Below are 22,897 nucleotides of genomic sequence, written 5' to 3'. Positions count from 1 at the left end.
TTAGATTAGAATTGTATGGACAGAATATTTTAAACTGCAACAAACAAGATAGAGAAAGGGGTCCGTTAGGAAATCGAGGGAATTGCGTACAGCGGAAGGAAAGCTCACTGTAATGCCTTAGTTGTAAAGTTGCCAAATAGATTGCTTTCAGATATGACAAATTATATCCTAAATTATAAACTAAATTACTGGAGTCAATTTGTTCCTTGTGAACTGACTGAGTTTCATCATTCGTAGATTTTCTCGCGATTGTCACCTGTTTGTTAACGCTGAGATCGAAGGGCTCGTTACAGGGAGTGGTCGAAATGGTAAACTTTGGCCGTTGAAGCGCCGAGGATATTATTACTATTTTTCTGATGGTTCGATCTTTGCTAACTTTACGAGACGAGCGAAATGTAATCCAGCCACGGCACCCTATTTCATAGTCCGAGGGAAATAATTGTAAATCGCAGGTAATTCAACATTGATTCTCATTTTTTTATTCTATCATTTTTGTAACGTATCCGAAAAAAGCAGTCCTAGTGAAAGCTGCCGGTTTGATCTCTCAAGAACAAACTGATGTGGGAGACAATAATACAAATATATTGTTTATTATATTTCAGATACTATTTAAATCTCCGGGTAGATCATAGTTTGTTTTTCTACATGACGCCAAATGTCGAATGGAAATCGTATATTAACGCGAATAAACTGCAAAGCTCGACGGAAGCAACATCACCTGCGGAAACATTAAGTACTTGCCTTGTGGCCATAGTTTCTATCGAAAACTATAGTTACCGCAGAATACGACACGCAAAACATTTTTTTAAAAAGTCATTCAAATTGTAATTTATGCCGCGCTTCTTTTAGTGTTTATGTATCCAGGGAGAAATAGAGCGAAAAGGTGGGGACTATCCTTATTTTCGCGTTAAGTCTGATTTGAATTGCTGTCTGTCGACACTGCTAGCTAGTCGTCCAAATATATTACCGAATGGGAATGATTCGCAGTTCTTCCCAGCTCAGGGTATCGAGGGAATGGCACATTTTGCAACAAAAACATGCCGGATCTGTGGAGAGAAACGACAATCGCGGATTCGGGTGGACTAGAGACGCCGATCGTCCATTTTGCTCCACAGATGTAGCCTGGCCTGCTGTGATCCCTCAGCCTTTAGTTTGTCGCTCCATTTTCCAGCACTTGTAGTTTCTTGTCTCCATTCCACTTTAAGTCAGTGTCTTGCGGGTCTTTAGGGCGTTCCGATAATAAGTACTCAGTGACGTGTAATGAGTTTAATTATGCCACTATATTTATATTGAAGAACAAAACTGTTAACAGGAAAAAGTCCCGATACAATTGCATTCAACAATTCAATGAACTGTTCACTTCTCAATTTTCTAGAGAAAGGGGGCTTCAAACTTTTACACATTGCTTTGAAACTTAGCTGCCCTGTCTCAATTTTTTTCTTGTGAAGATACGATTTGTCCCTCTAGTTCCATCTATTGGGATATTAAAGCAGTAAATGCTGGATTGAGGCGTCATCAGAAAAGAAAAAGAAAAAAAGGCAGTTCATGATCTGGATAGGTGACCGTCAGATCCTTTCACTCCTGTATGAAACTGCTTGCGCGTGATTAATTTGTTCACGGCATGTCTTTGTGATGGTGATTGCTGATGAGAGGTTTTCCAGCCTCTTTGACTCAAAGGATTTTGCAGTGTACAAAAAAGTCACTTAGCCTTCTCAATTCTTCCTATCCAAATGTTGACGCACTTCTCTTCCTAAAACCTCTTTTTTAAAAATTTTGCTTCAACCATTGTTTCATGTCTCTGTTTCCACAGCCGCCGTATATGGGATTGGCTGTTAGGACCGAATCATTGGAATTCTCAAATCGCACATGATGACTTAAACTCCATTTTCAATTAAAACAAAGACAGATGGATTCTTGAATATTTGGGGAGGTTTAACTTCGTGCTTGCTTGTATCTTTGACTTGAAATGTTCAGTGGATTTACAGTATAGATAGTTATTTTTGTAGTTTCTTTGCCTGCAGCTGTATCACACCAAAAATAAAACTGTCGCATGGGCTATTCTTATCAAAGGCATTTTCTTATCTGTCTAGTTTGAGCTAGTTTTAAATACGAGATTGCCACGAGTTATTTGCTATTTTTTTTTTGAATCTTTTCTTTGTTTCTTAGTGCTATGTGTAAAGTGAGTTAGTGTTATGAACAGCTAATAAGATGACTAACCACATAATATGCATCTCATTTTTGACTTCTGAAGAATCTTCTAGATAATATCATCTCCAGGTTCAACAGGAAGGAATGTCAGAACATTTGGATATGGCCAAAATGTGGAGAGGCAGAGAGACACGGAAGCAGGTCAAAATAATAGTCATAAAAAATTACAGCACAGAAACAGGCCCTTCAGCCCATTTAGTCCATGCCAAATCTCTTAACCTGCCTACTCCCATTGACCTGTACTAGAACCATAGCCTCCCATACCCCTACCATCCATATCCAAACTTCTCTTAAATGTTGACATCAAGCTCACATGCACCATTTGCGCTGGCAGCTCATTCCACACTCACGAACCTCTGAGTGAAGAAGTTTCCCTTCATTTTCCCCTTTCACCCTTAACCCATGACCTATAGTTGTAGTCCCACCCAACCTCAGTGGAAATGCCTGCTTGCACTTACCTTATCTATACCCATCATTCTTTTGTATACCTCTATCAAATCTCCTCTTGATCTTGTGCATTCCAAGGAATAAAGTCCTAACCTATTCAATCTTCCCATATAACTCAATTCCTTCAGACTCAGGAATACCCTTGAAAATTTTCTATGCACTCTTTCAACCTTATTTACATCTCTCCTGTAGGTCGGTGACCAAAACCACACATAGTACTCCATATTAGGCCTCACCAACGTCTTATACAACTTCAATTTGACATCCCATCTCCTGTACTCAGTGCTTTGATTTATGAAGCCAATGTGCAAAAGGCTTTCTTTACGACCCCATCTACCTGTGACGCCAGTTTCAACGAATTATGGGCCTGTATTTCTAGATCCTTTTTTTTAAAATCACACTCCTGGGTGCCCTACCGTTCACTGTGCAAGATCTACCCTCCTTGGTCCTACTGAAGTGAAACACGATGCATAGATCTGCATTACATTCCAACTGCCATTTTTTCAACCCATTTTTCCAGCTGATCCAGATCCCGCTGCAAACCATGATAGCCTTCCTTGTTGTCCACTACATCCACAATCTCGGAGTCATCCACAAATTTGCTGATCCAGTTAACTACATTATCATCCAGGTCATTGATATAGATTGCAATCAACAATGGATACAGCACCGATCATTACGGTACTCCACTAGTCAAAGGCTTCCAGTCAGAGAGGCAACCATCTACTACCACTCTCTGGCTTCTCTAACAAAGCCAATGTCATATCCCGTTTTCTACCTTATCTTGATGCCAAGTGACTGAACTTTCTTGAGCAACCTCCCATGCAAGTCTTTGTCAAATGCCTTGTCAAAGACCACATAGACAACATCCACTGCCTTGCTTTCATCAACTTTCCTGGTAAATTCCTCAAACTCTATAAGACATAACCTACCACGTATGAAGTCATGCTGACTATCCTTAATCAGTCTACAGTGGCGTGCAAAAGCTTGGGCACTCCCAGTCAAAATTTCTGTTGCTGTGAATAGATAAGCGAGTAAAAGATTACCTGATTTCCAAAAGGCATAAAGTTAAAGATGACAAATTTCTTTAATATTTTAAGCAAGGTTACTTTTTTATGTCTATCTTTTACAGTTGCAAAATAACAAAAAAGGAAAAGGGCCCGAAGCAAAAGTTTGGGCACCCTGCATGGTCAGTACTTAGTAACACCCCCTTTGGCAAGTATCACAGCTTGAAAACGCTTTTTGTAGCCAGCTAAGAGTCTTTCAATTCTTGTTTGGGGGATTTTTGCCCATTCTTCCTTGCAAAAGGCTTCGAGTTCTATGAGATTCTTGGGCCGTCTTGAATGCACTGCCCTTTTGAGGTCTATCCACAGATTCTCGATGATGTTTAGGTCGGGGGACTGTGAGGGCCATGGCAAAACCTTCAGCTTGCGCCTCTTGAGGTAGTTCAGTGTGGATTTTGAAGTATGTTTACGATCATTATCCTGTTGTAGAAGCCGTCCCCTTTTCATCTTCAGCTTTTTTACAGATGGTGTGATGTTCGCTTCCAGAATTTGCTGGTATTTAATTGAATTCATTCTTCCCTCTACCAGTGAAGTGTTCCCTGTGCCACTGGCTGCAACACAAGCCCAAAGCATGATCGATCCACCCCTGTGCTTAACAGTTGGAGAGGAGTTCCTTTCATGAAATTCTGCACCCTTTTTTCTCCAAACATACTTTTGCTCATTGCGGCCAGAAAGTTCTATTTTAACTTCATCAGTCCACAGGACTTGTTTCCAAAATGCATCAGGCTTGTTTAGATGTTCCTTTGCAAACTTCAGATGCTGAATTTTGTGTTGAGAATGTAGGAACGGTTTTCTTTTGATGACTCTTTCATGAAGGTCATATTTGTGCAGGTGTCACTACACAGTAGAACAGTGCACCACCACTCCAGAGTCTGCTAAATCTTCCTGAAGGTCTTTTGCAGTCAAACATAGAAACATAGAAAACAGGTGCAGGAGTAGGCCATTCGGCCCTTCGAGCCTGCACCACCATTCGGTATGATCATGGCTGATCATCCAACTCAGAACCCTGTACCTGCCTTCTCTCCATACCTCCTGATCCCTTTAGCCACAAGGGCCATATCTAACTCCCTCTTAAATATAACCAATTAACTGGCCTCAACTGTTTCCTGTGGCAGAGAATTCCACAGATTCACCACTCTCTGTGTGAAGAAGTTTTTCCTCATCTCGGTCCTAAAAGGCTTCCCCTTTATCCTTAAACTGTGACCCCTCGTTCTGGAATTCCCCAACATTGGGAACAATCTTCCTACGTCTAGCCTGTCCAATCCCTTTAGAATTTTATACGTTTCAATAAGATCCCCCTTCAATCTTCTCAGTTCCAGAGAGTACAAGCCTAGTCGATCCAGTCTTTCATCATATGAAAGTCCTGCCATCGGGGGTTTTGATTTGCCTTTCTAGCAATCCTACGAGCAGTTCTCTCAGAAAGTTTTATTGGTCTTCCTGACGTCAACTTGACTCCACCGTTTCTGTTCACTGCCATTTCTTAATTACATTACGAACTGAAGAAACGGCTACCTGAAAACACTTTGCTATCTTCTTGTAGCCTTCTCCTGCTTTGTGGGCATCATTTATTTTAATTTTCAGAGTGCTAGGCAGCTGCTTAGAGGAGCCCATGGCTGCTGATTGTTGGGACAAGGTATGAGGAGTCAGGGTGTTTATAAAGCTTTGAAGTTTGCATCACCTGGCCTTTCCTAACGATGATTGTGAACAAACCATAGCCTTAACAAGCTAATTAAGGTCTGAGACCTTGGTAAAAGTTATCTGAGAGCTCAAATCTCTTGGGGTGCCCAAATGTTTGCATGATGCTCCTTTCCTTTTTTTCACTCTAAAATTGTACAAAACAAAAATAATACACTAATCTTGCTTAAAATGTTGAAAAGAATGTTTCATCTTTAACTTTATGACTTTTGGAGATCAGTTCATCTTCTACTCACGTAACTATTCACAGTAACAGAAATTTTGATCGTGGGTGCCCAAACTTTTCCATGCCACTGTATGTCTATCCAAATACGTATATATTTGATCCCTTAAGGTGCTTTCCAATTTTCCCCCTGTTGAGGTCAGGTTCACTGGTTTATTTTTAGATCCTTTCTTGAACTGCAGAAGAACATTGGCTATCCTCCATTCTCTGGTACCTCACCTGGCACTAAGGATGATCTATATACCTCAGCTAGGGCCCCAACAATTTCTACACTTACCTTCCGCAGGGTCTGACTGAAACACCTTGTTAAGCTCTGGGGATTTAACCACCCTAGTTTGCCTCACAACAGCAAAGATTTCCTCCTGTAATCTGTACAGGTCCATGAAGCTGATGCCACTTTGCCTCACTTCTGGACTCTGTATCCATCTCCTGAGTAAAAACAGGTGAAAAAAAATCCATTTAAGATCTCCCCCATCTTTTTTGACTCCACACATGGATTATCATTCTGGTTTTCCAGACGACCAATTTTGTCCTTTGCAAGCCTTTTGCTCATAGCGTATCTGTAGAATCCCTTTGGATTCGCCTTCACCTTGTCTGTGAAGGCAACTTCATGCCTTCTTTTAGACATGCAGATTTTTTCTTGTGTTCTCTCGCATTTCTGATTCTCCATTAGCACCTCATTTGTTCCTTCCTACCTATAACTGCAATGCACTTTTTTTTCAAATAAGAACGTTCGGATATGGCCCATGTGGGGAGAGAGAGAGCGAGAGAGACTGACTGAAGTAGGTCAACAGTTTACTGTCTTTAATGAGAATTGTTGCAGAATTTAAAAGAAAGGGGGAAGAAAACAATAAACGCTAGGCCAACAGGACTGCTAATTAAAGCTCAGAAACTGAAAGCTAAATGCCAACACTGATAACTGAATGCTAAATGAATACCGTGCTTTCATAGCGTGTCAAAACGGTAGTTATCTTTTCCGGACATGGACGAGGGTAAACGGGAAGCGTAACATTGCTGGGTCAAGTCAAAAGAAAGGAGTTAAATACCACCATAATGAAATGGTGATTAGCTGGAATGTACATACTCACAAGCGCATTTGCCAACCCTGGTGCTCAGCCTGCCTGCAGGGGTGCAAAGACCCTACAGTGGAGTACATGTTTGTGATAGGGACAGAGGGAAGGGGAACTACTGACTTGTCAGCCTAACATAACACCTCACATGCTCTTCATCATTTCATTTCACTGGCCCTGACCCCCTCTCTTCAATATGGCCATCCAATCCCTATCCTCTTCCATTCTCCATCAGGAAGATCCTAAGGCTCCATGCTTTCCAAACAACAAACCTAAACAGTTCTATTTCACCATCACTCTCCTCCGTTTAGCAGAACAGATTCTGACACACAACAATTTCTCTTTGAGTTCTTCCCACATTCACCGAGCCACCAGTATCATCATGGGCATAGGTATGTCTACCTTTTCATTGACTATGTAGAAGAGTCCATGCCCCAATGTTCCTCAAATCTTATTCAACTACACTGATGCGGCTTCATGCACCAATGTCAAGCTCATCAATTTAATCAATTTTGCATCCAACTTCTACCTCAACCTCAAATTTTCCTGGTTCATCTGTGACACATCGCTCTTCTTTCCTGATCTGTTGGTCTCCATCTCCAGAGACAGACTATCTATGGACATCCTTTACAAATTCACTGACTTTCACAGTTATCTTGACTATACCTCTTCCCTCCCTGTCACCTGAAAAATTGCTGATCCCTTTTCTCAGTAACTCTGCCTCCTCCACATGTGTTCTAGAATATCGAGGAGTCATCATTTGTCAGAAAATGGGGCTTCCCTTCCATCACTCCACTATCAATGCTGCCCTCACCCATATCTCCTTGATTTCACCTGTCTGACTCCATCCATTCCGCAACTTGTCACAACAAGGATAGAGTTTCCCTTGTCCTCACATCCAATAACACCCCACAAGCCTCCGTATCCAGCACTTCATTCTCTGCAAATTCTACAAGATCCAATAGGATCCTACCACCAGACACAACTCTCTCTCTCTCCTACCCCATTACCCCCTCCCCCACTTTCCACAGAAAACACTTTCTATATGAATCCCTTGTCTACTTGTTCCTCTCCATAGATCTCCATCCTGGCACTTATCGCTGCAACCATGACAAAAGTTACACTTGCCTCTACACCTCTTCCCTCACTACCATTTAGAGCCAATCCAGGTGAGGCAACTCTTCACTTGTGAATTTATCGTGGTCATTTATTGTATCGGGTGCAACCTCCTCTACACTGGTGAGACCTAATGCAAACTGGGAGACTGCTTCAACAAGCACATTTGTTCTGTCCTCCCCAAATCCCAGGATCTCCCAGTGAATCTGCCACTGCTATTTCCATTCCAGCATGTCAGCCTATGAACTTCTGCCATGATGTGGCCAAACGAAGTTGGAGGAGCTACAACTCAAATTCCTGGGTAAACAACAACATTGATTTCTCAAACTTCACCATGATTCCCCAGTTTTTAGTCCCCTCTCTTATTTCCCATATTCTGGTAACCCTTTCACCTCATCTGTTCTCTCTAATCCTCATGGGCTTCCCTCCAGTTGTCCACCCCCTTCCCTTTCTCCACTGTCCTCTCCTATCTGCCTCCTTCCTCAACCCTGTGCATCTTCCACCTATCACTGTCCAGTTTTTCACTTTATTCCCCTCACTTGCCCACTCACCTTCTCCCTCACCTGGTCTCACCCATCGCCAGCCAGCTTGTACACTTCCCCTTTCCACTAACTTCCTAATCTGGATTCTATCCCCTTCCTTTCCAGTCCTGATGACCGGTCTCAGCCCATTCCTCTCCGTACTGTAGATGGTGCCTGACTTGCTGTGTTGCTTCTGCATCTTATGTGTGCCAGTGTCACTTCATGTTTTTCACTTACCAAGCCACACCTCCTCCTAACCCCTTTCTTTTCTCAACTTCTGTCCAGCTCCACTGTAACATACTCATCTCTATAGTCACCCCACTGAAAAATAATTAGCTCACCTTATCATCCCATTCCCACAACTCCAGCAAGGAAGAAAGCTTATCCCTCTACCCATTCATGAATTGTGAGATATTTGAAGACATAAACATATTCCTCAGTCCCACATAGTTAAAGACAGATCCCCACCATCATGTCCCACTGCTGTACCATTGCCCATTGCGTTTGCATTTATCCATGCTACCTTTGCTGATAATGCCTGCTCTTCCCAAACATCCTCCTCTAACTGTAACTAAACTAAGATTGATTGATTGATGGAGAATTAGCAGAATTACCGTGGACATTCCTTTAGATGGTAGCCAGGTTCCAGTCCTCTAGAATAAGCTTAATTGGATCTGTGGAAAATATGGTCAAAGTTTTCACTTTGAAAGGAATGGAATGGAAGAAAGCAATATCCATCATCAAGTTCCTCCACCATCAAGGATATGCACTTTTCTTATTATTACCATCGAGCAGGAGGTACAGGACCCTTAGGTCCCACACCACCAGGTTCAGGAACAGTTATTACCCTGCAACCATCAGGCTCCTGAACCACTGTGGAGAACTTCATTCACCTCAATGCTGAACTGATTCTGCAACCTACAGACTCACTTTCAAGGACTCTACACCTCATGTTCTCAATATTATATTTTTTTATTTGCACTATTTGTCTTCTTTTGCCCATTGGTTGTTGTCAGTCTTTGCTTATGTATAGTTTTCCATAAATTGTATTTCTTTGTTTTCCTTTAAATGCCTGCAAGAAAATGAATCACAAGGTAGTATATGGGGGCATACATGTACTTTGATAATAAATTTACTTTGACATCAAAACTCTCAGGTTCCAATTGTTTGTCTTAAATTTATTTGAATCATTTAAATTTCAGATTTGCTGAAAAAGAAGCTTTAAACAGACCAATGTGCAAGGGAGCACAGCAACCTTCCAATATGAATGACCAATATACAATCAAAGTGCCTCTTTATTTCAATGCCCAGCGGCTCCTTTACATGTTTCTGGTATCGCTGACACTGCTTGTGGTAATTATAAACTTTCAGCTCATCAAGGTGTGTAAAATGGTAAATGCAAAGCATTCTGAAAAATTGATCGATTAAACTGAGCATGAAGAAACAATATTTAAAAGCTGTTCTTTTTAACACCAGATCCAAGAGGAAAGGATCAGATTGATCACAGTTCTGTTGTAGCCATTTTGACCAGGAGCTGTGTTTCTCCCTTTTCACCTCGGTGGTTTATGAGAGCAGGCAGAGGGCCCAGACGCTCTTTTGGACCATCTACCAAGAGATGTATGAGAATGTCTTGTCCTTTTACCACATTCCCTTTTTTATTACATTTCAAATGTAGACATGACGCCACCATTTCAATGTTGCATTGGGATCTGGGTAGTGAGGATATGTCTTCCTGCTGAGTGTTAAAGCATTAGTAGGAAGCAGGCATTTTGATTCATAGTCCCCATGTCCTTTGGTTTGGCAACTAAGTGCATGTGAGCTAATTTTATTGTAATAAGATTATCCAGTTTTAAGTCTCTTAAATAGCACAATTTCCTTCTGATATCCTCCTCTAATACATGACTTCAATGTTACATCCAGTCGGGCAGTTCCCAAGTACGCTTTCCATCTGTGCCGGGTTGAGTGTTGAGCTTTCAACTTGACCTCGTAAAATACAGAAACATACTGTACTGCAAAATGTCTGTGTGAGGAGTGATGTGCCCCACAGTCTCTCATTCTGCGCCTTGTAAGGCTGGCCTCTCGGGCCTGAGTCGACGTCATCATCATCATCAATGTTCCACATTGAAGAACAGAGGTGGTGGTAGCTTTGCAGCATATAGATTCAGTCTGCTGGTTTGCCTTCTGTTGTCTATATTTCTGCTATTACTACTCACAGGGGGTTAAGTATTTGGTGCTGTTAGATATTTCAGACTGGGAATAATTTGCTCAATTTACTGTTCAGGAACCACTTTGAATAGTTAAGTTTATGAATCATGTAGGAAAACTAATCTTGATAATGAACAGCCCAGTAGTGGTTACTGATACTTTGACTAAATTATTTCCCACTGTGTAACCTTGACTAGTAACCTGACCAGTAACATGGTGCATTGATAAAGCCCCATCCTGTTTTTTTTTTCTTTTGCCATACAACAGATGTTATTGGGCAGTGATCAGGTATGGAAGCAGTGTGTAGATATTTTCTTTTCTCTCAGCAACTCTGGAATTCTGTAATACCTTTACACAGATTGGAATTCACTCTGGGGCACCTTCAGTCTGATAAGTTCAGAATCCCTTTTTCATAAGTGCCACATGACTTGAGATGGGTGTTTCTTACGGATGCTGCAACCTCCAAAGGAAGGCACAACTTCGGTAACCCTGTTCTGCTCGGGACTCGATGTGGCTTCATCCAGAAGACAGTGGGATTCATAGCTCTGGATAGTCTCTCTGAATTCCCTTGTAGCTGACAGATAAATCTTCTAGGAATATAGTCTCAGTTGCCAGCATAAAATATTCAATATTGAATTGTTTTTCTTTTCACAGTCAGATATACATTCATTTTCTCAATCAGACTCCCAGTGGAGCAGGTATCCACCTCTAAGGAATTATTCCACAATACAGCAAGACATGGAAGTGCTGAAGCCAGATTGGACACACAAGCTGTTGCAGTACGGGTACCAGAATCACAGCTTTACCCCTGAGGAAAGATCAGAAGGTGCAGCTATATTGAAAATGATTGAGTGGCCAAAGCCTCTGAACTCCAATGTGCCTTTCCGGAACAGCAGCAACCCATCACTTGCACGTTTTGTTATTTTAAATTCTGGAAAGACTTTCTATGTTGGAGATCAGTTGCAGGTGATGGTGCGTATGTACGATTTTGAAGGAAATCCAAAGCAATACGGAGGTGACTATCTCCAAGCCCGGATCCACTCCCCTGAGTTGAAAGCCGGTTCAGCAGGAACAGTTGTAGATCACCAAAATGGGTCTTATTACATAAATTTCATTTTATTCTGGCCAGGGAAGGTAAAAGTGTCTGTTTCATTGGTTCATCCCAGTGAAGGGATCCAAGTACTTTGGAGACTTCGTGAAGAACAGCCATTTAGAGTGTTTTTGAAAAGTACCTTCAAATATGGGACTATTTCAGAGACTACAATATGCAATGCATTTTTACCTCAGACTAAACCACTTTGTAATTTTACTGACCTCAGGACTGGAGAGCCTTGGTTCTGTTATAAACCAAAGAAGCTTCTCTGCTCTTCTCGTGTCACCTATAGCAGAGCAGGATATCAAAAACTGAATTTGGAAGGGGAAGATCTTAAATTTTTCCAAAGGTATGTTATTTATTTCCTTTCAATTATAACTTTGTTTCTTGATTTAGCAAGACTGTAGCAAGATTGCTCTATGTGTGCTTCAACATGCTTGCTGACAATTTTTCTTTTTGGTAATCCGGATCAGTGGATAAATGTGCTGAAAAATGGCAAATGTGATTTAATGCAGACAAGTACAAGTTGTTGCACTTTGGTAGGACCATCCAGGGTAGGTCTTGCACAGTGAATGGTAGGGCACGGAGGTGTGCAGTAGAACAAAGGGATCTGGGTATACAGGTCAATAATTCTTTGGAAGTGGTGTCACAGGTTGATGGGGTCATAAACTAAGCTTTTAGCACATTGGTCTTCATAAATCACAGTACTGAGTACAAAGTATTGATGCTATGTTAAAGTTGTATAAGATGTTGGTGAGGCCTAATATGGAGTACATTTGCAGTTTTGGTCACCTACCTATAGGAAAGATGTAAATAAGGTTGAAAGAGTACAGAGAAAATTTACAAAGATGTTGCCGAGTCTAGAGGACCTGAATTATTTAGTCTTTGTGTGTCTTTTCACAGGTTACATTCCTGCCAAATTTAGCCACCATTATTTCAGACCCTTCATCAGCATCCAAAGTGTAGAAAATTGATGACTAGTAACTTGCCAACTAGGAAATTATCCATTTACTGTATGTAAACTCTTGGTTTTCTGTGAGTCGGCTAATCTTCTACACGTTGTAATATGTTCGCTCTGGACTTTTGAGCTTTTCCTTATATTTGACTATGAAGGAGGTAATCTATAAGTTTACTTTTTAACTGGATTGTCTTTCAGCAACTCATCCAACTGCAAGTCTGAAGGACACTATCTGTTGCTGGTTATTGTCGTCTCCAATTGTATGTAATGTTGTTCAGTAGAGGGAGTGAGCATGATTATATTACATTTGTGAATTGCATATAGCTGATAACAGTAATAAAAGAGAACAGAAGAAAACAAACTTAGAAAATAATTAAGTGAAATGGCAGGAACAAAGCTGATAAAACATCATGCAGGTAATTGTACATTGGAAATAAATATTGAAAGAGGTAATATTTACGGAATGTGGTATAATTATAGAAATCCACATGAAAAGCCAGACCCTTGCTTATACAGTGGATTTAGTTATATAGTTAATTAGCCGAGTTTCATGAAAATACTTGAAAAGGTATAACTGAGTAATAATTTTATCTTTAAATAAAATATAGAACAAATTAGAACACTGCCAATACTACTACACAATGAAACTGTATATCAGTTCCTAACAATTATTGACAGTGGAATTCATCCAGAGTACGCTGCTGTGTTCTTTTGATTGACCATAAATGAACAAAATTAGCACATATACCTAGTGTGGATAGTGGATAATGGATTGCCTTCATTGCCTTTCTGCACCTTGGCAAGGATCTTAATTTTTTTTTTAAAAAAAAGCAACAGTATCAAAAATCACTGCTTTTAGAATCAATGTACATCGGCCCAAATGCACAACATAAAAACTGTTCACTCTAAGCATGATAGCATGATGTAATGGTGAACAAGTGCACACAACTGACACTAGTTGGAACCTGTTTAGCAACAATCTCCTGTCCCAATTAAGTGGCAGAGTGTCCCAAATAAACAAAGGGAATCCCAGCTATTTTCTCGGTTAGTTTTTGTTCTTTAAGAGTTGTCCCAAATAAGGGGCTGCCCCATTTAATTGTCGGCCCATTAACTGGACTTAGAACCTGAAGGTGGCAGGTCACGTTGAGAAAATTTTTCAATGGACAAAGATAATCCTAGGCTTAAAAATAAAAGAGGTTCAACTAATATTTTCATAAATTATGGTTTTGGCCTCAACTGAAGAACCAAGTCCAATTCTGGGCTCAAGGGTCTGCTGCTTCAGAGCCATGTGAGCCACATTAGGTACCCAGAGAGATAGTGACAGGAGAGGATGCAGCTAAGAATTAGTGGATAAATAAGAATAGAAAAATAAGCATTTTACAGATTAAATAAGAAGAAAAGTTTGCCTTTGTTGAGGAATTGGCAACGGAATGTGAAGGTTCAAAACAACTGGCAAAAAGGCCACAAATACAATGAAAAAAATATTTACTTGCAGAATGGCTTTAATGCACTGCCTAAAAGGGTAATGATACAAAACTGTCAAAAGGAATTTGAATATATCATTAAAGTGAGAATTTTGCTGAGCTGGTGGCTAAAGCATAAATAGGGAATTTACTGAATAAGTCTTTCAATGAGCTTGTATAGATCTAGCTTGTTTTGATAACAAGAAGCTGCACATGCGTGGCATGCTAATGTGAAGACATTCTGTAACTGCACTTGGTTCATGGTGAAAACTTGCTTGCCTAAAGATTGGAATTCACCATCTTCTGGTGCGCTGAATTTGTGCCATCTACAACATTAACATTTACTTGGATTTCCCGATAAGTTCATGAAGTTAGACAATCTCTGTTAAAAGCAACACAATGTGAACCATGAGACCTGTGCTGTTCGTTATGGGGGATGTACAAGGAACCCTCAGCTACCTTGTCAGTGTCACTGCAGCTTAAAGTAAGAGAATAGTCGAACATAAGTTTTTGAGCTGTATGTAGTAAGCATTCTCTTTATATATTGATGCAATTACTTATTCTATTAAATATTTCCATTTACAGTCAAGTCAATATCAAGAAGCCTTTACTTCCCAGTACCAGAGATTATATAACTGTAAAACCTTCACCTCGTGCACGTAAGATTATTTTTATCCATCACTATTAAGTTAATAGTTTGGTAAGAACTATAAGCTGGGATCATTCCTTGCTGTGAATATACAAGTCTTCAGTCATTCCAAACAAAATATAAAGATCCATGTAGTTATTTCCTGAATTCTATTAGCATATTATGTTCAGCTTAATTGAAGCATTTAAAAATTATCCAGCCAAATATATTCATGAATTCACATAGGATTTAAACTGAGGCATAATTTGAATTCTATACAAACCATTCAGAATTTTAGTTAGTATTATTTATGATAGATTAGTTTGATTTCTCATTGTCCAGGATGTAACATTACATTCTGTATGTTTAGAGCCAGATTTCCTCAACCTTTGCTGCAGCTACAAAGAGGGTGAGAGATGGATGGAAGTAGACCATCTCTGTGTGACACAGCAGTCCTGAATATCACTCCTATCGACTTCACCCGATCACTTCTACAAATCAAGCATTCTGAATGTGCAGCCAACATATCTGCAGCAACTATGTGGTGCTATCACGTCACCAATCTCTCAGGAACATTTCCAGCACTGTATTGAATCCATACCATGAAGAATTCAGGCTGCTTTGCTAGTAAAGGGCAGCCCAACCCCATACCAGAAAGGTGCACCTCATGAAGCAGCCAACGTTTTCATGAATTCACATAAGATTTGTATTGATACACAAATTCAATTCTATACAAACCATTCAACAACATGAGTATTAGTAAAGAAAAGGATATTTGGGTACTTAAAAATTTTTAACTAATGATTTGAAAAGTATGGTAGATTAGTACATATGGTAGATTAGTTTTATTTTTCATTGGAGTCCAAGATTTATATTAGAATTTATAAACATTTGCTGCAGCTACAAAGAGGGTGAGAAATGGTTGGGAATGGACCATCTCTGTATTATACACCAGGTCTGAGTGTCACTTCTATTGACTGGACCTGATCACTTTGACAGAATCAAGCATTCTGCAAATCCAAATATTGAATTCAGGAGAAAGGAAATATCAGCTTGGAGGCTACCCAGACAGAATATGAGGAAATGCTCCTGCACCCTGCATTGGACTCCTTGTGGCAGTCATGTCAGAATGGGGACAGGAGATCGAACTGAAATGGATAGCCGTCATGAGATCCTGCCTTTTGTGGTGGACAGAGCAAAGAGGCTTGATGATCTGGTCCCCAATTTCTGTCGGGTCTCACCGACATAGAGGAGGCTGCACCAGGTGCACCGATAACCCCAACATTCTTGCAAGTGAAGTGTCATCTCACCTGGATGGATTCTTTAGAGCTCTGGTGGTGAGGGAAGAGGTACAGGGGCAGGTGTGACATTTGTCATGTTTGCAGGGGTAAACACCAGAAGAGAGATGTGTGGGGAGGGGTGGAGTGGACAAGGAAGTCATACAGAGAGCAATCACTGCAGAAAGTGGGTGGGGAGGGAGGGAGAGTTATGCATGATGGAGGATCTGTTGGAGATGGCAGAAGTTACAGAGAATGGTGTGCTGGATACAGAGGCTCATGGGGTGTTAGGCAAGGACAAGGCGATCCCTATCTCTGTTATGACTAGCCGGAAGAGGTAAGAGTAGATGTGGGGAAATGGAGAAGGTATGTGTGAATGTAGCATTGATAGTGGTGGAAGGGAATAAACTGCTTTCTGAAAAAAAGGCAAATCTTGATGTTCTAGAATGGAAAGCCTCATCTGAGAGCAGATGTGGAGGAGTCAGAGGAACTGAGAGAAAAGAACAGTATTTTTACAAGTAATAGGGTGGAAAGAGCTATAGTCAAGATAACTGTGAGAGTCAGTGATTTGTATAACAGATAATATGTCTCCAGAAATGGAAACTGAGATCAAAAAAGAGGGGAGTGGAATCAGAGATGGACTAAGTACATTTAAGGCCAGCGTGGAAGTTGGAGGCAAAACTTGATTAAATTGATGAGACCAGCACTAATGCAGTCATCAATGTAGCGCAGGTTGAGTTAGGGAACATTGCTGGTGTAGACTTGGAACATGGACTGTTTCAGGTAGCTGCCAAAAAGGCAGGCATAGCTAGCTGGCTTAGAGAAAGTGAGAGGTGCCAAAAGAGAGATTGTTGAGGGTAAGTGCCAGTTCCTCCAGATGGAGGAGGGTGATGGTGGAGGGAAACTGATTAGGTCTGTTTTTCAGAAGGAAGCAGTGAGCTTAGAGGCCTTCCTGATGGGGAATGGAAATGAATGGGGACTGGACGGCTAGCGTGAAAATAATACAGTCAGGGTCGTGGAACTGATCAAGAGCATGTGAAGTGTCATAGATGTAGGTGGAAGGGACTGAACCGAGGGAAACAAAATGGAGTCAAGGTATGAGGACACAAGTTCAGTAGGGCTGGAGTAGGCAAAATCAGAAGGCTTATCAGGGCAGTTAGGTTTGTGAATCTTGAATAGGAGGTAGAAAAATGGGCAATGTAGGATATGGGAGCTATGATGGCAGTAGATGGGAGAGTGAAGGGCAGTGCATTCTGAGGGGATGAGGTTCGAGTAGGCGAATGGAATTTTAAAGTCAAGACGGATGATATCACGTACACAATTAGAGATGGAAAGATCACAAGTGCGCATAAGGCCAAAGTGGAATGTCCAAGAGGAGGAAGTGGGTTGAAGAAGGAGAAAGGGGTGGGGAATCCTTGTCCAAGAAGTAGGCCTAGAGATGGAAGTGATGGAAGAAGAGCTTGGTGTCATCACCAGGTCTTCACCAACATCTCAAGTGAAAGTGTGGGTGAGCAATAAATACTACCCCTCACAGTGATTCCCACAACCATTAAATGAATAAAACCAAACTTCGTGGTAATTGCTAAATAACCTTCTTGGAAGACGTCACTGCCATTGAAACTGTGACTAACCCATTATGGATGCATTACTAGTTCAATGTACATTACACCACAGTCTCTGTACTTCTGTTCACTTCATTCTTAGCTGCAGTTCCTGGTGAATGTGTCCGGGGAAAACCAGTGATATCACCGTCTGGCTTTTATTATAAAGACCAGTGGATGTCATCAAGCTGCAAAATCCGTCGCCTTGACACTGCTGTAAACATTACGGACTGTCTCCGAGGGAAAAGGATGTACCTGATTGGAGATTCCACAATACACCAGTGGTTTACATACTTGACGCGAGTTCTACCAGGTTAATCTGTCTATCTCATTTTGGTGGATAATACGTTAAATGCATATGTTATACTTGAGATTGGTTTCTGATATGGCAGATTATATAGGAAATGCTAGAGATAGAGGCTATTCAGCCCAACAGTCCACTGTGGTGATAAACCTACACTTGTGTCCTCTCACAAAAATCCATCAACAGAAACTTCTGCTCCCTTTGCCCTCATTTGTTTGTCCAGTCCCTCATACAATGCATCTTCTATCTTCTTGAACCACTCACCACTCTAATTCTTCACAACTCTGTTGGCAGCAACGTTCCTTCTGAATTCCCTTTGGAATATCAGGTGACAATCTGAGCAGAGTCTCAGAAAGGCAGCCCTTAAAGACCTCCAGCACCCAGGGCATGCCCTTTTCTCACTGTTACCATCAGGTAGGAGATACAGAAGCCTGAAGGCACACACTCAGTGATTCAGGAACAGCTTCTTCCCCTCTGCCATCCGATTCCTAAATGGACATTGAACCCTTGAACACTACCTCACTTTTTTAATATATGTTATTTCTGGGTTTTTTTGCACGATTTAAAATCTATTCAATATACGTATACTGTAATTGATTTACTTATTTATTATTATTTTTATTTTATTGTTTTCTTCTCCTATATTATGTATTGCTTTGAACTGCTGCTGCTAAGTTAACAGATTTCATGACACATGCCAGTGATAATAAACCTGATTCTGATTCTGATTCTACGTTGTGTCGAAGGGCTCCCATTCTCCAAAGGGAAAATTCTCTCTCTACTCTAATCTTAAAGACTTCGGTAAGCTCACTCTACAGCCTTTTATCCTCAAGAGAAATGTGACCTATTCTGTTCACCCTCTCTTGATATGCATATCTTTATATTCATGCTGTCATCTTTGTAGGTCTTCCCTGCTTCTTCTTTTTGCAAGATGATGATCAAATAAGTGTGATCCAGCGAAGGCTTGGTACAGATCTAACATAACTGCCCTGGATTTCATTTCTGTCCTTCTGACCCTGGGTTTGATTTATCAATACCAGCCATGGCATGACTACAGTATTTATGCTATGGGATTCCTCTGCACTTCTAACCACACACTTGATCACTGCTTAGAAATGGTGGAAAAGCTTTGGGGACATGACCTTTATGTTTCAGCCCAATGATAAGTTCCAAGATGTTAATCAAGGCTCAGCAACAGTAAGTCAAGTTCAGGTGGTATTGGTTTACTGTTGCAACATGTGTCAAGATACAGTGGAAAGTTTTGTTATGTGCATACTGTATAATGCCATATGTAAATACGGTACTGTGTAAATGTTGTAGGCACCCTAGCTTTTGTTACACAGTTTCAGATGTATGGCCTCCAGAGAGCCCTGATCACAACATTGAGGCCGTCTGGGATTACCTGGAGAGAAGGAAGCAAGCGAGACAGCCAAAGTCTGCAGAAGAACTGTGGCAAGTTCTTCAACATGGTTGGAAAAACTTTCCAGCCGATGTTCTTATAAAACTGCATGACAGTGTCCCTAAGTGAATTGATACAGTTTTAAAGGCAAGGGGTGATCACACCAAATATTGACATGATGTAGTTTTTTAATGTTCATGTTCTTTATAGTAATTTTTTGATTTTCAGAAACTTTTCATTTTATTATTTTTGAAAGCATCTTCGCTTTACAGATTTTTGTTACATGTGCCAAATACTTTTGCATGGTACTGTACATCAAGGGAACATAAAGGAAACAATGCAGAATATAATGTTCTGCATACTGAGAATATAGTGTTTTTGCTACTGAGAAAGTACAGGCAAACAAATAATGCACAGGGTCCTAAATGAGATACACTGTGAGGTTAAGAATTCCTCTTTAGCGATTGAGAAGTTTGTTCAAGAACCTGAGAAGATTAGAATAGAAGCTGTCCAAGTTTGGTTGTTGATAGTATCAAGCTTTTGCATCTTCTGCCTGACAGAAGAGAGGAGAAGAGAAAATGACTGAGGTGGAAGAGTCCTTGACTATGATGGCTGCTCTCTGAGGAGGCAGGGAATGTAGACAGAGAGACATCAGAGGAGATGCTGGAGGTGTAACGGTCTTGGCTGTGTTCGTAACTCTCCACAGTTCCTTGCTGTCTTAGGCAGAGCAATTACCAAACCATCCTGTAATGTATCCAGATAGGTTGTTTTCTATCATGCATCTGTAAAAATTGTTGAGGCGTCATCAAAGTAACTGGAAGGAAATTAACATGATTCAAATGCTCCATTATTATTTTAAAGGTAACACACACACACACAGAATGTCAGAGGAACTCAGCAGGTCAGGCAGCATCTGTGGAAATGAATAAGCAGCTGACATTTCAGGCCAAGACCTTTCTTCAGGATTGAAAAGGAGGTGGGAAGATGCCAGAATAAAGGTGTGGGCTGGAGAGAAAGGAATCTGATAGGAGAGAAGAGTGGACCACAGGAGAAAGGGAAGTAGGAGCAGACCTGGGGGAAGTGATAAGTAGGTAAGAAGAGGTATAAACCAGAGTGGGGAAAAGAAGAAGAGTGGAGGAGGAGGGAATATTTTTTTACCGAAAGGAGAAATCAATATTCATACCATCAGGTTGGAGGCTACCCAAATGGAATGTAAGGTGTTGCTCCTCCATTCTGAGGGTGGCCTCATCTTGGCAACATGTCCAAATGGGAATGGGAATTGAATTAAAATGTTTGGCCACTGGAAGTTCCACTTTTGGCGGATGGAGTGGAGATGCTCGACAAAGTGGTCCCCAGTTTATGACTGATCTCACCAATGTAGAGGAGACCAAATTGGGAGCATTGGACACAATAGACAACCACAACAGATTTGTAGGTGAAGCGTTGCCTCACCTGGAAGGACTGTTTGGGGCGCCAAATGGAGGAGAAGGAGGAAGTGAATGGGCAGGTGTAGCACTTAGGCTGCCTGCAGAGATAAGTGCCAAGATGGTGATTGGTGGGGAGAGATGAATAGGGAAGTGAATCTTGGAGGGAGTGATCTCTGAGGAAAGTAGTGGGTGGGGGAGAGGTAAAGATATGTTTAGTAGTAGGATCCGTTTGGAGATGCCAGAAGTTGTGGAGGATGATGTGTTGAATGTGAAGGCTCATGGGGTGGTAGGTAAAGGCAAGAGGAATTCTATCATTGTTAAGGCATTGAAAAGATAAAGGCAGTGCGGATGTTCGGAAAATGGAGGAGATGCAGATGAGGGCAGCATCAATAATGAAGGAAGGGAAGCCCCGTTCTTTGGAGAAGGAGGGTATCTCTGATGTCTTGGAAAGAAAAGAAGCATCCTAGGAACAGATGAGGTGGAGGCAAAGGAAATAAGAAAAGGGCATAGCATTTTTTTTTACAAGAGATAGGGTTGGAAGAGGTATGGTGAAGACTGCCATGGGAATTGGTAGGTTGATAAAAGATGTCACTTCATAGTTTGTCTCCTGAAATGGAGACAAAAAGATTGAGGAAGGGGAGGGAGGTGTCATTATTATATTTCTCTTACGTCAAAAGGCAAGGATCCTATGCCAGATTAGTATCTCTTAGCTCCTTAATTACATTGACAAGGTGTTAAATCATTTATTCTATTTGGTGCTGTAAGCCTGAAAATTAAATGTGATGTCCATTTACATGCGTATACATTTTACTAAATGATGGCCATTCAAGTTACATTTATTTTATTCCTTTTAGGTCTGAAAGTATTTGACCTTGGCTCTTCTGGAAATGCCGGCCCTCTCCTTGCCGTAGACAAGGAGAACAACATCATGGTGGAATTTCGTGTACATGGACCCCCAATCCAATTCTACAATATCTGGAACCAGCTATTGCGGTACACTTCAAATAAAATAGATGAAGTTAGAGGAGGGAAAGATACAGTCATAGCAATTACCTTATGTGCCCATTTTGCCACTTATCCAATAGAAGTGTACATTCGGAGGCTGCAGTACATCCGGAGGTCAATCCTACAGCTTTTGGGCAGGAATCCAGATACATTAGTGGTAATAAAGACGGCTAATGTACGGGCCCTTACACCAACCCTCAGTCTACGCCAGAGCGATTGGTATTCTTATCAGCTTGATTCAGTACTGAGGAGGATATTTGCAGGCATGAATGTTGCATTTGTGGATGCGTGGGAAATGACCATAGCCCACTACCTGCACCATAACATACACCCTCAACAAATTATTATTAGAAATGAAATGAATGTATTTCTTTCATATGTGTGCCCTTCTGAAAAAAGTTGATGGACGTTTGAAGCATGTATCAATGTTTGCTTTAAGATAAATCATCTTTGAATTTTCCACATGTAGGGAGTATGTACTGGATACAATCAAATTGTTTTGCTATGTGTAAATAATCCTATGTTCTTTTTTGTTCCAGTATTAGTGGGAATTCTGTATGTAACTCAATACATTATGTTGGCATTGTTTCCATTGGCTATCCACTTTCTCATCAAATAAAAATGGTTTGCTGTGTATTCTCAACATTTTCTGTTTTAATTTCAGATCTCTGACTCAGCAATTATTTGGTTTTCACACATTCTAATGAACTAGTTTGTTAGTGCTACTAGGGAGGATTCAGAGTGGATTGACAGAGTGGTGGGAACCAGAGTACCAGGACAGAGGGATTGAAAGGAAGAGAGATGGCTAGACATGGAAGATCAGACAGGAACAAGGTTATAGACTCAATAGGACAGACTGATTGAAATGTGTGTGTTTTAATGCTAAGAGTATTATGGCTGAGGGTGATGAGTCTAGAGTATGGATCAGTATATGGAACTATGTTGTTGTAGCCATTAAAGAAACTTGGTTGAGTGAGGGATAAGAATGGATACGTGATGTTCCAGAAGATAAAAGCAGATGGGTGATGTAATAGTTGTGCAATTAATGGGGGACAATATCACAGCTGCGCTCATGACAGAGGGCTCATCCACTGAGTCTAAATTAACAGAATAAGAAAGATGCAATCACACTGATGGATTATACTAGAATAGTCATCAGGACATTGAGGATCAGATATGCAGGCAGATTAGGG

General features: G+C 40.9%; 1 protein-coding gene across 11 annotated transcripts; it reads left to right on the top strand.

The window, feature by feature from the left end:
- Positions 1-337: 337 nt before the first annotated feature.
- LOC140198934 (NXPE family member 3-like) lies at positions 338-22,340 on the top strand. 11 transcript variants are annotated; one of them, XM_072260211.1, is made up of 8 exons: positions 338-452; positions 603-733; positions 8,015-8,124; positions 9,547-9,724; positions 11,204-11,991; positions 14,649-14,722; positions 17,673-17,882; positions 21,554-22,340. In XM_072260211.1, exons 3-8 carry the CDS (start codon positions 8,078-8,080, stop codon positions 22,105-22,107), a joined length of 1,851 nt encoding a protein of 616 aa, XP_072116312.1. In that variant the 5' UTR covers positions 338-452; positions 603-733; positions 8,015-8,077; the 3' UTR covers positions 22,108-22,340. The 11 variants fall into 11 exon arrangements, with proteins under 11 accessions (XP_072116312.1, XP_072116309.1, XP_072116308.1 ...); XM_072260208.1 differs by having other exon boundaries at positions 7,786-8,124; XM_072260207.1 differs by lacking the exon at positions 8,015-8,124 and adding an exon at positions 2,252-2,349 and having other exon boundaries at positions 603-1,150; positions 9,547-9,697.
- The last annotated feature ends 557 nt before the right edge of the window (positions 22,341-22,897 follow it).

Source organism: Mobula birostris, chromosome 6 (genome assembly GCF_030028105.1).
Source record: "Mobula birostris isolate sMobBir1 chromosome 6, sMobBir1.hap1, whole genome shotgun sequence".
Lineage (NCBI taxonomy): Eukaryota > Metazoa > Chordata > Chondrichthyes > Myliobatiformes > Myliobatidae > Mobula > Mobula birostris.
The sequence above is the reverse complement of the archived record's forward strand: the minus strand, read 5'-3'. Positions and strand labels throughout refer to the sequence as shown.